General features: G+C 33.3%; 1 protein-coding gene across 3 annotated transcripts in view; it reads left to right on the forward strand.

Moving 5' to 3' along the window:
* Positions 1-15,941, forward strand: part of LOC106478011 (transcription factor AP-2-beta-like) — a 174,808-nt gene that overhangs the window by 40,971 nt on the left and 117,896 nt on the right. The window contains exon 2 of one of the 3 annotated variants that reach the window (XM_022381533.1): positions 7,445-8,373. The exons of the other annotated variants lie outside the window; for them this stretch is intronic. Coding sequence (XP_022237241.1) covers positions 8,371-8,373 — 3 coding nt within the window. The 5' untranslated portion in view covers positions 7,445-8,370. The remainder of the gene's footprint in view (positions 1-7,444; positions 8,374-15,941) is intronic. 3 annotated transcript variants of the gene reach the window in all.

The raw sequence follows: 15,941 nt of genomic DNA on the forward strand, positions 1-15,941 counted from the left end.
GGCCATGCCGGGCCATTGTGCTGTGTTATCCACGGAAATCAAAATTCGGCTTTTAGCATTGTAAGACTTCAGACTTGCCGCAGAGCCACTGGTGGTAGGGGGCATTTGGAATATATTGAAGGAAAAAGATAAACATAGAGTCTAGTATAATGTGATAGAATGTTAAGCAAATAAGAGCAACATAAAAATTTGATATATTTTAGAGAAACAAAACAATAATGCACTATTACAGATCATATTGTATAATATACTGTTCACCACAGTTATACTTACTTTAAGAATATTTTACAATACATTGGATTTTGATAATATCTTATATTTATTTGTGACAACATTCCATGGCGGCTTTCTTTTGATAACATTTTACAATGAATTAGTCTTGACAATATTTTATAATAAATCGATCTTGGCAATACTTACAGGCCCGGCATGACCAGGTGGTTAGGGCGCTCGACTCGCAATCTGAGGGAAAAAATCTGGCATCAAAGAAATGAAACAGGTTTACACAATTGGAGTTAATGATAATGTGATAAATCTAGATGCACTTAATTCGCGCATTTTTTGATTGAAATATTGAAAGTTGTAAAATGACCCTTGTCGATCTATATAACGGCCAACTTGACGTAACACAAGCAACACGCCCAAGGATCTAAGGAACAGGATTCAAACACATAATCAAGTAAAAAACACTGTCTGATTATGAAACCTTTATTTGTTTTCTCCTACCTCACATTTAACTGTTCTTGTCTCTCAATAAGAGGTGTCGCTGTTCATTCATTTTGTGTCATCTCTGTTACAGAGGATGACTACAATAAACTGCCAACACTTCTTCCGTTCACTTTTTGATATTATCCTCTAATTTCGTTCTTTATCGTCCAAGCCCGCCATGGCCAAGTAGTTAGGGCGCTTGACTCGCAATCTGAGGGTCGCGGGTTCGAATCCCCGTCACACCAAACATGCTCGCATTTTCAGCCGTGGGGGCGTTATAATGTGACGGTCAATCCCACTATTCGTTGGTAAAAGAGTAGCCCAAGAGTTGGCGGTGGGTGGTGATGACTAGCTAACTTCCCTCTAGTCTTACACTGCTAAATTAGGGACGGCTAGCGTAGATAGCCCTCGTGTAGCTTTGCGCGAAGTTAAAAACAAACAATACTTACAATACATTTATCTTAACAATATACTCAATAAATTGGTCTTGAGAACATTATACAATGGTCTAATTTCGACAAAATTCTACAGTCAATCTATCTTGATAATATTTTATATAATATACATTGGTTTTGACAATATTGTATGATGCATTTGTTTTCACAGAATTTTCTAAGGAATTAATCTTGACGTTACAATACATTAGTCTTGGAAGTATTTGACAATATGTCGGTTTTGGTGTTGATAGTACAATTGCAGTGAAAAAAAGTAGACAAACCAAACAGGAGTTGAAGCATAATACCTTTTTCGCGAGAATATGACGGTGTTTTAACATCAGAATACTAGTTACCAAAAAACTTTAAACGTTACCTTAAGTTGTTAAGTACAATAATTATTTGGGTGGTGATCAAGAAGATGATATGCTACAGTTTGCGTTTTAAAAGGAAATAGTTTTGTATTATTTAAAGATGTGTTATACATTAGTCATATATAATATTTACTACACCATTATGGTGTTCTCAGTCATCAACAGATGGCAGTAACACTAGTTATGATCAACATTATAAAATTTGCTTCCAAAACATGGTAGTCAATCAGCCATGACAGTCAATTTGCACGATTGTACATTAGCGTGAATGCTAATGTTGGTATCGTGACATAATGTAATTCAGTAAATATGAATGTGTGTGTGAAATTCGTGAAATCGTATATACACCTGTATATGAATTAATGTGATGTGCGCAGTATCACGTCACCTAAAACAAAAGTTTAAGGTTCGTTTTACTTAAAACTGTATGACCTCCCCCCACCCCCAGCGATATGTCTGCGGACTTACAACGCCCGTGGTGGGCAGAGCACAGATAGCCCATTGTGCTTAATTCCAAACAAACTTAAAATTATATTAAATAAGCTCCTTTAACCAAACTATATCATCGAATAATTTCGGTGCAGGTGTTTTTTTCTTCTTTTGATGGATAAACTAGATTAGCAAATTCATTTCAAATTGGAAGTCTTTATTTTAAACTTTTCTTACACAACGTTTTGGACATTTTATCAATTAAGTTATATTATATAGTTATTAAGTCACACACACACACACACACACACGTTGAGCTTCAGAAATGGGGAGATGAAACAGAACATATTTGGTTATACAGCTTCAAATCTTTGTTGGAAACTGAAGAATAAAAAAACACGCTAAACCAACCTTTTTTCATGCTCAATACCTGTCTCTAGGGCCATCACGGTAAGAACCAACCACTTTACGTTTGTTCATTTTATGTTTAAGCGCATATCAACACAATGGGCTATCTGGTCTGTGCTCACCACAGGTATAGAAGCCCTATTTTTAGCGTGTAAGCCTTCAAGCTTATCGTTGAGCCACTGGGAGAGAGGGCACCATTTTGCGAAATAGCTGTACGGCAAAAAATACGGCAAAAGTGCACTGGAAGAATAGGTAGATTTGTAGATAGAGATAGCCTTAAACACTATTCAACTCAGACTACAAGGACGAGGTATTTTATTAATATGTATGAGAATAACGTATGAATAATTTTGTATTCAATAAGGTAAAATTGCTCCGACATGAAATAAAACATAAGTTACTTGGATGAGAAAAATCGTAAGAAAGTTGAAGTATCTGTTTATATCAAACGAGCTTTTCGCAAAATTTCTAAGCACAATTGGATTGACAAAAAATGCTTCTTTGGGTAAACTCATCAAAATAATTTTACGTGGCAATTGAATTCTATTTTTCTAAACATAATCCTCAAACTAAAGTTCTAAATGAGTTAACTTTTGTGACTATGCTTATTCTTCGTCCCATGAACTTAAAATACTTAAACGACTTCAGAATAAATGAATATTATTGAGATAAACAGTTTTAAATGTACAAATAAAAAAAAGAGAATAGGTAAAAAGAACAAACCTTAATGGAACTCTGATGTTTGATATACTTCTACAAACTTACAAAACTCGATAGTTCCCGTAAGAGCAAACAGTAAAGTTAGCACAAGAAATTCTAAATCTAGGTTATCCATGAATTAATCCAGACACTTTCTAATAATCGTCAAACTCCAGCATCACCGACGTTCTTTTTTTCACCGTGCAAGCCAACAACTGTGTAGCATGATCTAAATTTTAAGTTGCCACACGATGGTTGTGGCAAACAACAAAATGTATCAACTCGTGCTCTACGAGATTAATTGTCCTGGTTGCCTAAAAGATCGCCAGATAGAACTATTACTTTTTCACCTCTGTACATGTTTTAGTTGGACGTTGTTCTTATTATCCACACCGGTATATTCTTATATTTAAATGTGTTTATTGTTTGCTATATCTGTTCATACCAATAATCAGCGCGAATTCTTGGTCTGAGCAAAATTAGACGACCAAATGGCTTACAAAGTGAACTATTGGAGAAAACATGGAATAAGATGTATAACAGATACAATTAAAATATGATTTTGTTGTGTAAGAGCTGGTGAAAAAACTGTACATCAAAAATAGAATAAAAAAGCAATAAACTACCAAGATAAATGTTTTATGGAAAACTGAAAAAAAAAATGAACGAAGATATGCGATCTTAAAACATTCCCCGATTATGTCAGAAAGCAGAAAAAAAGTTTGAAAACATACATTTATAAGAGAAACTACTAGCGACGTTCCAGCCAAGTGATGATGAACATTATCTACTTAAGGTTTACTACATTTTCTTTCTTTAATCGTAGAAACTTTTCGTACTTATTGACCTTGACTATGCCGTAGTAGCTGAATTTGCCTGTAAAATATCTTAAAATTACGTCATACTAACAGTATCTTCGACCCGAATAAAAGTCAACAATGGTATCAATACAGAATTCAAAACATTGTTCAACAATGAAAAAATAGATTTACAACACTATTTATATTTCTATTCACATTTTAAAATTTTAGTTGATTACTTTTAAATGAGGAATGCAGAGGGTTAAGGAGGTTATATTAAAAAGATTTTGATTACGGAAGTCATCATGTCACGCGACAACAACAGCTGCTATAAAGTCATGGTGTAACTAACTGCATGTATCAGAACTACATTTCGACACTATCTGCCTTTCGTAAAGTAGTGTGACACCAACAAAAATTGATCGCTTTTGAGAATTGTTTGTAACAGCCATTTCCAATGCAAAATATTTACACACTAAGATCATAAAGGTGTGCTAAGATCGGGATTTATAAAATCTAATCTCTTGCACTTAATGGCATTGGGAAAAAAGGAATATTGGTAAACTTGCGGCACAAGAATCGTCTAGAAAGGGAACTGCAGCAAGTCGTAACCCAGTCACGGTAAGCAAAGTGTAGTGTGGCGTCTTGTAACAGGTGAGAATCTAGGAACACAAAGGTCAGTGGCAAAAAAACGTTCACATGCAACATAATCAAGAAGAATAGAACCTCTGTCCCGAAAAGCAACAAAAGTCACGTGTACAGAAACTGCTTCCAAGATGTATCCATTCAACCATCTTATACTCCAAACAGTAGGAGAATAAAATGGGTATTCATGCTATTCCATAGGAAGATATACCAGTCAAGCCGACGAATGTAGAAGGCTTACGGAAAGCCTACCTTTTTAATATAACCTACTCAACCTCTGTACTATTGATAGCTTTCTAAACGTCTAGCTTTATTAACAAGAATAGAAAATATAGCAATGTAGTGTAGAATGAAGTAATTTCTCATTAAAATATTGACTATTATTAAGTTAATGTTTGCTAACTATAGATTCAAACGTCATGTTAAACAATACATGTTTTAGTAAAATAGTTATAATTATCACAAACTTCTGGAGATCATTTTATTCTTACAAACTCTATTCGCAGTCTCCCAATACTGAGGGATCAGCCCACTGCCCAAAGAATTCTAACAGATAACAAATTTGTTATTCACACATAGTAATCAAAAAAGCAGAAATTTCAAACAGTTCTTTGTTTTTATAAAACTATATTGCTTTAAACGAAATGTTATGTTATTTTGTCACTGTCTCTTGGTGGGTCAGTTTACGGACTTATAACGCTAAAATTCAGAGTTTGAATCCCCACTCTAGACAGAGCGCAGATAGCCTATTGTGTAGCTTTTCGCTGAATATGAACAAAAACAACAATTCTACCACTAGTGGTATAACATAAAACAGATTGACAGACAGACGTAAATTGCATATAATCACTTGTATTAGACTTTATTATAGATAAAAATTAATACAGAATATGCGTTCCAAAAAGAACATTTTTCGTAAACCATTACACTACATATAGGTAGCGTGCCTGACTGTATCTCTAAAAATCTAGATCCTCATTTTGGGGCTCTGGATGCGTTATAAGCATGACAATCAAATCCCACTATTCAATTAGTGTAGCCCAAGAGTTGACGATGGGTGCTGTAACTAGCTGCCTCCCTTCTGGTCTATCAATTAAATATTTGGGACGGCTAGCGCAGATAGCCCTTGTGTAACTTTGCACGAATATCCGAAAACAATAACAACTGTTTGAAATATAGGTTTCGCGTATACAGAATAATTATATCAATTGAAACTTTCTACCTTGTTTGTTTGTTATTGACTTTAGATTATTTATGTTGTTGTAAACAAGCTTGAATTGGATACACCAATTGCATTTCTTTCCGCGGTTGAGAGGAGTTGATAAAACTGCCTTGTAACATTGGGTGGAGTATCATGAAACAAGCTTTGAACAAATCTGGCATTGTCACTGTTGGACACTATTATCTACCACAGTCAATGCAAAAAATAACATTTTAAAGTAAGTGAATCCTAAGTAAACCGTTAAAAAGCTACATTTCAACATTCGATCATTACTGTAAGTTGAAAGTTCTCTCAGGCTTCTTGGTCACCCTTCCTTTCTAAACAATAATAACGTTTTTTAGACCTAAATAATCATCCAGTTCAGATTCTTCCTCTCAGGTGAGTTTGTTCAAGATGTATTTTATTATGCCACACGGTGTTAGAAATAATATTTCTAAGGGTACTTTTTCTTGTAGTTCAAATCCAAGTATTGTTTTTTAACTTAACATGAATAGAAGATTTAGCAAGGTAAAAAATACGATTCTATTCTTCAAAAGTGTATTGATAACAAATATATATATATATATATCTTAAGAATAGAGTATTTCTTTTTGCAAGAGACAACAGTGTTATAGTGAAAACCATATATTAATTATTAGCTCTGAACTTTGGATCTATTCATCTGCGCCAGCGCAAACCAATTTTCAGCCCACGCCACGATTATCAAGGTGACTTCAACTGGCGGGAATTGGAAAGCCCTTAAGGCTCGATTTACACCTGTATGAGGTTGATCTAAAGCCGTCAAGGGATCTCAGTGGAAATTTAGCCACAGATACACCAATGTTCTATTCTGTTGATATTTATTACTCAACTTGTTCGTCAGGAAATCTTGTAGTTGCTGAATAATTTCAAGCTTTTCTATTTAAACCTCATATCTGGTTAGGCTTTTGACTCGGCTAAAGATCAGAAATTCGTTGCATTTAGTTTTCGTTTTTACTTACCTTTTATACAACTTGTTTTACTCAAACATCACATGTTGCACCTTTCGAAATGAAATGAATTGTATGAGTTGTATCATTCAGATTTTAGTCAAAGTGACGTATTTATTGAAAATAGTTATTAACTGCATTAAGTTAGACGCAAATTTTAGCGATAAATTATCGAGCATTCCAATCGAACAGGCCAATCGTTGTTATTCTGCTTCTATCAGTTCAAAATTAATAAAGGAAATAGGCAGGTAACTCTTTCTATAACTTTAGACGATAATTCAGAAGCAAATGAAATGAAATGTGTACTCATTGAATTCAGGACTTTCTTTCAGGATTTGTTTTCCTCTGGCTACTTGTAATTGAATTACGCCAACGAAAAAAATTAATTAACAAAAGTAAGGGAATATATTCTATGCATGTTAAATTCAATATGCCATTGTCAAATAAAACCATAAACTATAATGCTTGCATTATATGCAAGAATATTAGGTAAAACAGTAACAATAAAAGCAGTGTGGAAGATTAGAGAGAAACTAAACAAAAGAAAGAGAATTGCTGATTTGTATACGAATATTTATGGTGTTAGGAAACACGAATGAGTTCAGAAGGTTAAATTTGCTCATAATCATTTTCTTTTTCTTCCTTTAAAATTGCCATGCTTAATATTATTCAATAAACAGATAGATTGTTTTACTACTCTTTATAATTCAGGCTATATCACTGTTGCCATTAAATACTTTTTTCCTCATTTGCTCAGGTTAAGAGAGGGAGGACTTAACCTGGAAATAAAGCAATTAAAGTAGGGCAGAACAATGACTCCGACTGTTACCAGAAGTTTTTACATTCCTTCACTGTGTATGACAAGAAGCTTTCAGGCGTCTTTTAGTCATCTAAAATCATAGAATACGAAAAACTCCTCCAGGTAGCTATTAAGTTTGCTGAATCACCTCATTGTTCCCCGCAGACATGTCTTTATGTAAAAGGGTGCTTCTCAGGTATATTGTAGTTTGTGCGTGCACTTTCATCAACCTTGTGGATGTGTGTGTGTGTGTAACATTGTTTTAGTCCCTAGGGAGCTTGGATAGGGGCAAAAATCTTTGCGCACGCATATTTGACGTTTCTTTGAGTACAAGAAGGACTTGATGCCTACGGCCGTCTGAGTATCCGCCCGAAGGGCTACTGGATTGTTGGGGAACTGAGATCGTACATTCTAACTGGTCCCGGCAGGCTGGCATACTGCAACCTGTTACAAGCAGTATCACTAGGTGCTTCGCTACCTGAGCCAGGGCGGTTCCTCGAAGACCGTTACAGAGACAGACTTAACAGCAACAGCTGGCAAGTGGCTAGTCACTTGCAATCTGCACTACGAGACGCAGGTCAATATTTTCCCATTGAGTTACCCCATTTTGGTCATTCCTCAAGCGTGCGACTTCAAAATTTGGTTAAAACAACTTATAGAGATAATGGTTTAAAGCTGCTCGAGTTACACTGGCTAAAGAGCGCTGTGATCGTATGTGACATGCGAGAAGTTGCTATTTGTATCTACATGATAAATCTTTTAGTTCTTATTAAAGCTTGGTTGTTTAGAACAAGTTAAGTTGATTCAAGAAGGCAGCTAATTTGGTAGACACAAAACTGAAATCCTCTGTGGTCATTGGTGCTCAAGACTTTGACGGAGAAATTATGGTAAGTTCTTTGGTTTTGTTCGTATTTTCATCTTTAGAAGGCGGCAACAATTATTCAAGCAATGGCTTTTATCATAGAACATTTAAAAATCGCAATTAATTCTCAATGGATTTTTTTCAACTTAATCGTGGTTATTTTACCTCATTATTTTATAAAAAGATATATAAAATGTATGAAGAAACTAGTTTATAATAAACGTTCTAATAACGAGCAGAAATATTTTGATCATTTAGAAATACACTGTTGTTTAGTGTTTAAGCTTGGTTATTAGAAGTAAAACCTGAGTTGTTTAAAATATTATACAGGTACATTCATAGAAAGATTTGCCAATTAAATATATCTGATTTTGTATAACAAGTATCACCGATAAGTATTACATTCTCAAAATCAGAGCACACTATTTGTTTTATTTTAATCGTCTGTACCAGGAAATGTACTTTTTTGTTATCAACAATTCCAAATGTAGCAGAAACAGGTACTGTTGGCTTTGATTGCCCACTTTCAAAACCTTTATACAGGTATTGTTAACTCCGAGTGCACCTTATTCAAACTTTTCTACTGGTTTTCTCAACTGTAAGTGCACCAACTTCAAACATTTTTTAAAAGTATTATTGAATTTTAGTTTGCCACATTAAAATCTTCCTACAGACATATATATTGTTGACTTTGAGTTTGTCGTATTCAAACTTTTCTACTGGTTTTCTTACTGTAAGTGCACCAACTTCAAACCTTTTTTATAAGTATTATTGAATTTTAGTTCGCCGCATTAAAATCTTCCTACAGACATATATATTGTTGACTTTGAGTTTGTCGTATTCAAACTTTTCTACTGGTTTTCTTACTGTAAGTGCACCAACTTCAAACCTTTTTTACAAGTATTATTGAATTTTAGTTCGCCACATTAAAATCTTCCTACAGACATATATATTGTTGACTTTGAGTTTGTCGTATTCAAACTTTTTCTATTCTATTTCCTTAAGGACTCTTAAAACCAAACCTTAGACCAAAATTGCAATATCAAAACATTTGAATTGATCTTCAACAAAAATATACATGATTTTGTCATAATACTGTAGGTGTGCAACACAAGCTTACAACAAACAACGAAGTTGTTCTAAGAAGGAAGGGACAATTAGTGACTAGTTTTAAGAACAAAACTTTAGGCAGAAACTAACGTTTCAAATACAACCTGCGACTGTTATTTTTAGTGCTTATACTTATGAAACTTAATATAACTCCACTCTACTGGAAAAATATGACCTGCAATCTACTATATAGCGTCTTGTGTCTGTCTATCCATAAGAACAAATTTTCAACTTTTTGATATCTGATACTGTTTGTTTGTTTTTAATTATGCACAAAGCTACACAAGGGCTATCTGTGCTCTGCCCACCACGGGTATCGAAACCCGGATCCTAGCGTTGTAAGTCCGCAGACATACCGCTGTGCCACTGGGGGGCTATCTGATACTATGGGTCTTTCAGAAGCTCTTGGATATGCCCCAGAGGGATTCTAAAGCCCCTTACTTTATTCATTGTTTCATTTTTACGAGTTTGATAGCTAATCACGTTTTCTCTCTTAGTACCCACTTCTTGAACTCTGATCAACAAGAAACTTTCAGGGGTCTCTTGGTTACAGGAATTTTAAAACTTCTTACTTTATTAATTTTCTAATATGTACGAGTTTGATAGGCATTTCAATTCCCCCATTTTTATGCAATTTTCAAAGTGCCTACTTTTCGGATACCGATCGCCAAAGGAGCCGGCGTGACTCAGCGAATAGTCTGTGAATCTGAGTTTATGTTTCACGTCCCATTGCCAGAAAAATACGCCCAGCACTTTACTAATTTTTCCATTTTTTTAGTTTTATTTACTTTCTTTTAGTGCCAACAACCTTATTATTTATTTTAAAAATCTGTTAATTATTTTAGGAGGAATTGACAACATTTCGAAATAAAAAAATTATTGAGAGTTTAAATGTAAAATACTTATAATATACCTTTTGGACATTCTTTTTGCACAAAAGTATAACCGTTTTTTGATAGCTTTCAAAGGAAACGACATGAATGCCCCGTGTAGCACGGGTAGTCTTAATGTAAGGATACATTGTTGACTATCGCACTCAAAATGCAGAAAGTTTACAACGTTAAAACAAATGCAGCAAAAATTAAGATAAATTCGGTTACTAGGAACTGTTTTTTTAATTTCAAGCATATTGAATGATCTTTCGAATTTAGAGAATTTCAAATACGTTATACAATAAACAATAAGAACAAATATTGAAATTCACAAGAATATACTGTAGTCAGATGCAATGAGTCTGGTGGGTTAAGTTCTCTAAAATTCGGGATTCGATTCCTTGTAGTGAACAGAGTGCAGATATCCTATGATAGAGCTTTGCGCTAAACAAACATTCTCGTTGTATGTAGTTAATTAATTTAAAACTGAACATTTATGTATGGCTTATATCACATTTTATAATATGATACTAACAAGAAATAAACAATTCCCTTAGGCGTGTAATTTCGTACACTGATAAAACAATGTCTTCGAAATTTAACGTAGCCTGAAGTTCTAAATGTGTAGTATAAATATGTCACGAGTTTTTCAAGCTCATAATTAAAAAATAAATACATTTGTTTGTTTGTTGACTTGTTTCGGATATTCCCGCAAAGCTACTCAAAGGCTATCTGCACTAGCCTTCGCTAAGGTTGAATTGATAGGAAGCTAGTCAACACAATTCAGCCACAGCTCCAAAGTGCAGAGCGTAATTTTGTGGTAACGGGACTTTATCCATGGATCCTCTGATCCTTTGTCTGGATCACTAACCAAGACGCACATATGTGTTTGAAATATAGAATACCACCATGAAAAACATTACTGTACCAAGAGAAACAATGGATTCATTACATTATATTTTCTTAACTTATATTATTGCGTAAATAATTGAGCAGATACATTCACTTATTGTGTGTTACAATGATCAGTTGATTGACGTGAATATTAGGCGCTGTTGATGTAATTGAATAGAGTAACTGACTAGAACATTTTTCTGTATTGCTGTATTCATTGGAAAAGACTGACATAAATTCTATAAACTGTAAGCCTATGGACAACTGAGCTGTACTACTATGGTCAGTTCAAGTTAAGATTTTGATTAAAATGTATAACAGTACTTCCTGGTCGATTGAAATTACTGGCTGAAAATAAATGGGAAAGTCTCCTTCCTATTGTATATCTTCTTACTATAATGGACGCAACGTGTATGTCAGTATCTATGTATCTAACCAAAACTCCTCCGCCATCTATTGAATGACACCACAAAAATATGCATAACAAATTTCACACTTTGGGTATTCAAGATTCAAGCAATTAGAAAAATAACTGTAGTATGTGCAACAACCATTTCTTTATAATATAACACAGTTTTAAATAAAATTACTCTCCTCACAACAAGAACACGACTCTCACTAAAACTGTACGTGACGGTTTGATTATATCTTCATTGGTGTAATATTTAAATGTAATACTGAGAAACTGGAGTTCTTAAAAATATTACAGTTTATTACCACGATTGGTAATTACTAGCACAAACATCTGTTTCTGCTAGTTTTTACAATGGTACGGAAGTAGAAATATAGAATAATTACAAATGTTGAAAATTTTATTTCATGCTTTCGATATCTAAGTTTCGGATATTATTCTCGTCAAATAAAATATAACCTTCGTTGTTTCGTTAGTGCACTTGATTTTATCATGACGTCTACAGTGCAGGTTATAATAACTTTTCAATTCTTTGAATTGATATATATGGTATCATTAATACTAAACAATCGAATTAGATAAAAAAAAATAGTTACGAGAAACGTCAATGGATTGTAACTTGTAACGTATTCGGTATTGGCTGTTATATAAATTTTAAGTTAGTTAAATAGAATGTGTTTGTTTGAATATATTTCGAAAGAACTTAACTCAGTTTTGTAATGACATCGAATATATATAGTACACACAACTTATTTATGGTTTGAACAAATGGGATTAGTTCCGTCTTTCACGAATCCAGTTCTTGCATTTTTTTTAAGGTTAGGTCGATTACTTTATCGTCGTACCCTCTATCTTTTGTAATGCATTATAAAATAATTTTCTCGTTGAATTAATAATCAGTAGAAAATGTTTTAAGAAATTTTACAAACAAATTAATAGAAAGTCGACATTTTATACAAAAAAAGGTTGAGATTCAATGTGTGGTGGGGTTGTGATGGGGTTGTGTTTCTAGAAAACAGTAGTTGAAATATTTAAATTTTCTCCTCTTGTGACGAGGACGTTAAGTGGAGGTGGTGGGCCGAAGGGTTTATGTCCAACAGTGAAGGTAATGCCACAATGGCAAGGGTTTGCTTATTCAAGAAAGTTCATTATAATATCATTATCGCCTCGCCATACAGTGAGTGTATCATCCACATACGTGGTTTCTAAATGATATTATTCAATAGTCTAGTTTCAAACGTATTCATATTTAAAGTGATATAAGTGAAACCATGGCTAAACCAAACTTGTATTTGTCATATTTACAGTTAACTTTAAAGAACGTAGATTGTACACAACTTCTACTTAAATTAACCCAGTAAAGTCCATTGCATAATTTTTTAATATCTTTATTTGCTTATAATTAGAATTCCTTAAAATCATTTTATATTGGGCCTTATGTATTTGCATTACGAACTGATAAATTATATTATGCTTTATCTCTCACCTTTTAACTTAATTAATTTAATATATTACGTTATCAAAATTGCTGTGTGTCTAGAATTGTTCTTGAAGTATAATTTGAATGTTTTACCTCTAACGATGAACGAAATGTGTAAGGTCAACTTGATTATGTCTCTTGAAATGATACTTAAATTATAATCCTTTGTTTCACCACAAAACGTTGCATTGTAATTTACTTTTATAATATCTACACGAGTTGTCTATATAAAAGTTTAAATGATTTAAATATAAGTTCCTCGGAAAGAATTTTTACGGGAATTAACAAACGACCAGAGACGTAACATTTTTCTAACTATTTTTAACCAAATTAATTTTCTATAGCTTTGTAAATTTTTAACTTATCTGTTAATTTGTACTTACAGTATTTATTCCTCATTTTATCCCTTGTGTCTTTAATAAGACAATTTGGTTTGATTTTTCTTATTATAGTTTTCTGATTTGTATGATCGTGCCTGTCTTGAATTAAAAACAATTTATATCTAACAAATTCCCGAATCCGTTCCAGTTCAACGTTTAACTCGTTATCTCAATTCACTAATGATAAATCTTGTCTCAATGGCATCAAAATTAACTTTTTGAAAATTTCTTTTCATTATTTATCTAAATCTAGCAACATATCAAAGTTACTTATGCAATGATTAGTCTAACTCGAATGTTTCCCCAGTTTAACTTTTGTAAACATATCCTCATTAATGGTTAACAGTAAATCTAAAATCACATCCTCCTGATTGGTTCTCTGACCATAAGAAAACCGTCCTGAGTGACTTCAAGAAACCTCTCTCCCCTACTATTTGACATCATGCATTACCAACCAATGCATGTATCTGAAAATAATATATCCCATAAGTATTGTTAATAGTAACGAAACTTACCTTATTATACAATTTGTCATGGACTTCACGGATTTAATAAAATAACATTTTGCGTTAATAGTCTGTTAATTTTCGATGTACATCTGACTTTGAACATATCATAGATAATTATACTTCACCATTAACTAACCAACTACCTGATGTTTGAGTTATATGAATATAAATAGATAATTATCCTTTTCTCATATTTTACCTTTTATTGCTGAAAATAGTACGTAATAAAATTACACGATAGTGTTGATAATGAATGTATTCTTGAGCTTTGGGTTATAGATTCCTTTAGATGCTTCGATATACTATAAAACCACTCTTTGTCATTTGTAAGTAAGTATGTTGATTGCTTGAAACAGCTAGGTAGTTTTTCAATTCTTGTCACTAATGCTAATGAATTATTTATTCCAACCGGCAAGGAAACTATCTTGTATAATGTAAACAATATATCTGTTGCCTTTAAAGATATCTGGGTAAGAGTTCTTAAGGTATTCTTCAGAGTGGCTGCCTTGATATTAACTCAAGAATAATACATATAAATGCTATCACTATGTACTGGGAAAGCAAACTGTAAGAGTTGAAATAATTTCTCTTCGATTTCATCCAATACATGTTTTAATTTTTAAGATGATAAAAAATACAGACTCACGTTTATCTCAATTACATCACGTGCCTGTACTAACCAAACTAATTCTGTTTGACAATCCTCTATAGCAAACACCTAATGTTCAAAGTGAACATTTCTGCACTAACTTTATACATTTGTTTTTATTCTATTGTTTATTGAGTCGGCTTATTGAAGACAATTACTAGTCTCACTTGTCTAACCTCCTTTAATATGTTTGTTTGAAGTTAAGCACAAAGCTACACAATGGGCTATCTGGGCTCTGCCCACCACGGGTATGGAAACCCATTTTCTAGCGTTGTAAGTTCGCAGACAAACTGCTGTGCCACTGGGGCCCTTTAATATGTAACTATAACATTTGATTTAGTGAATTAATTATAGTTGCTTACTCCCCTAACAAATGCATTATTTATTTTGATACGTGTCTGTTAATCTGCCTTTTTTATTTAATTATTCAAAATAATATAATGTAGCAGTGCCGAATAAGAGACTTCAAAATACTTCCTCCTCTTTATGTTTTCTGATCCGGTAAGCATATTGTCTCCGGAAATCTAGTCAGGTAGTCTGCGACTACTGAGACATATTTGTTTAATGTATAGTATTCAGGCAGAGACCCTAAGATATCCATAACTATTAACTGAAAAGGTACAGTTAAACTTGACATTCTCTGTAAGGGAGCATTCCTAAAAAGTGGACTAGTTTTTTCTGCATCTGGCATTCTATGCATGATTCATAATAATCTTTATTATATTGTTACGTCTCCGTTTGTTAATTAATTTTCCGTAACTTCGTTCCGACGAAACTTTAGCGACACAAGTATTTACTTCATAAAACTGGTTTATTCTTTCCGAATATAACTTTACGATACACTTGTTTTCAACAATCGCGCTAAAACAAACGCTATATCAACGAACGTTAACTTCAACAATACGTCTCTCTCTGACTGCAGTTCAATTACTCATTACCTACACACACATTATCCTCCGTCACGTTGTCACACTCTTTTATATACCAGACTACCCTATATCTAGTAAATACTAGAGCATTCGCCAAGGTACAGGATAGTTCTAGAAAATAGGTGGCGCCACACCAGTCACGTGACCTCGATGACGCAACAGATCTCTCATGTGCCTTTACCAAATTTTTAAGACAGTTTCAAACACACTGCCCAAATGTATAAAACCTTAAATGCCACTGTCTTAGATAAAAAGCAAAATGTAAATAAGAGTAAAGTTAGAAAATAACTTTACATTTAGTTAACAAAATTCTGTAAATAAACAATTTGCCTTAATCTTAAATATGTTTTCATAGATT

Source organism: Limulus polyphemus, unplaced genomic scaffold (genome assembly GCF_000517525.1).
Source record: "Limulus polyphemus unplaced genomic scaffold, Limulus_polyphemus-2.1.2 Scaffold172, whole genome shotgun sequence".
Lineage (NCBI taxonomy): Eukaryota > Metazoa > Arthropoda > Merostomata > Xiphosura > Limulidae > Limulus > Limulus polyphemus.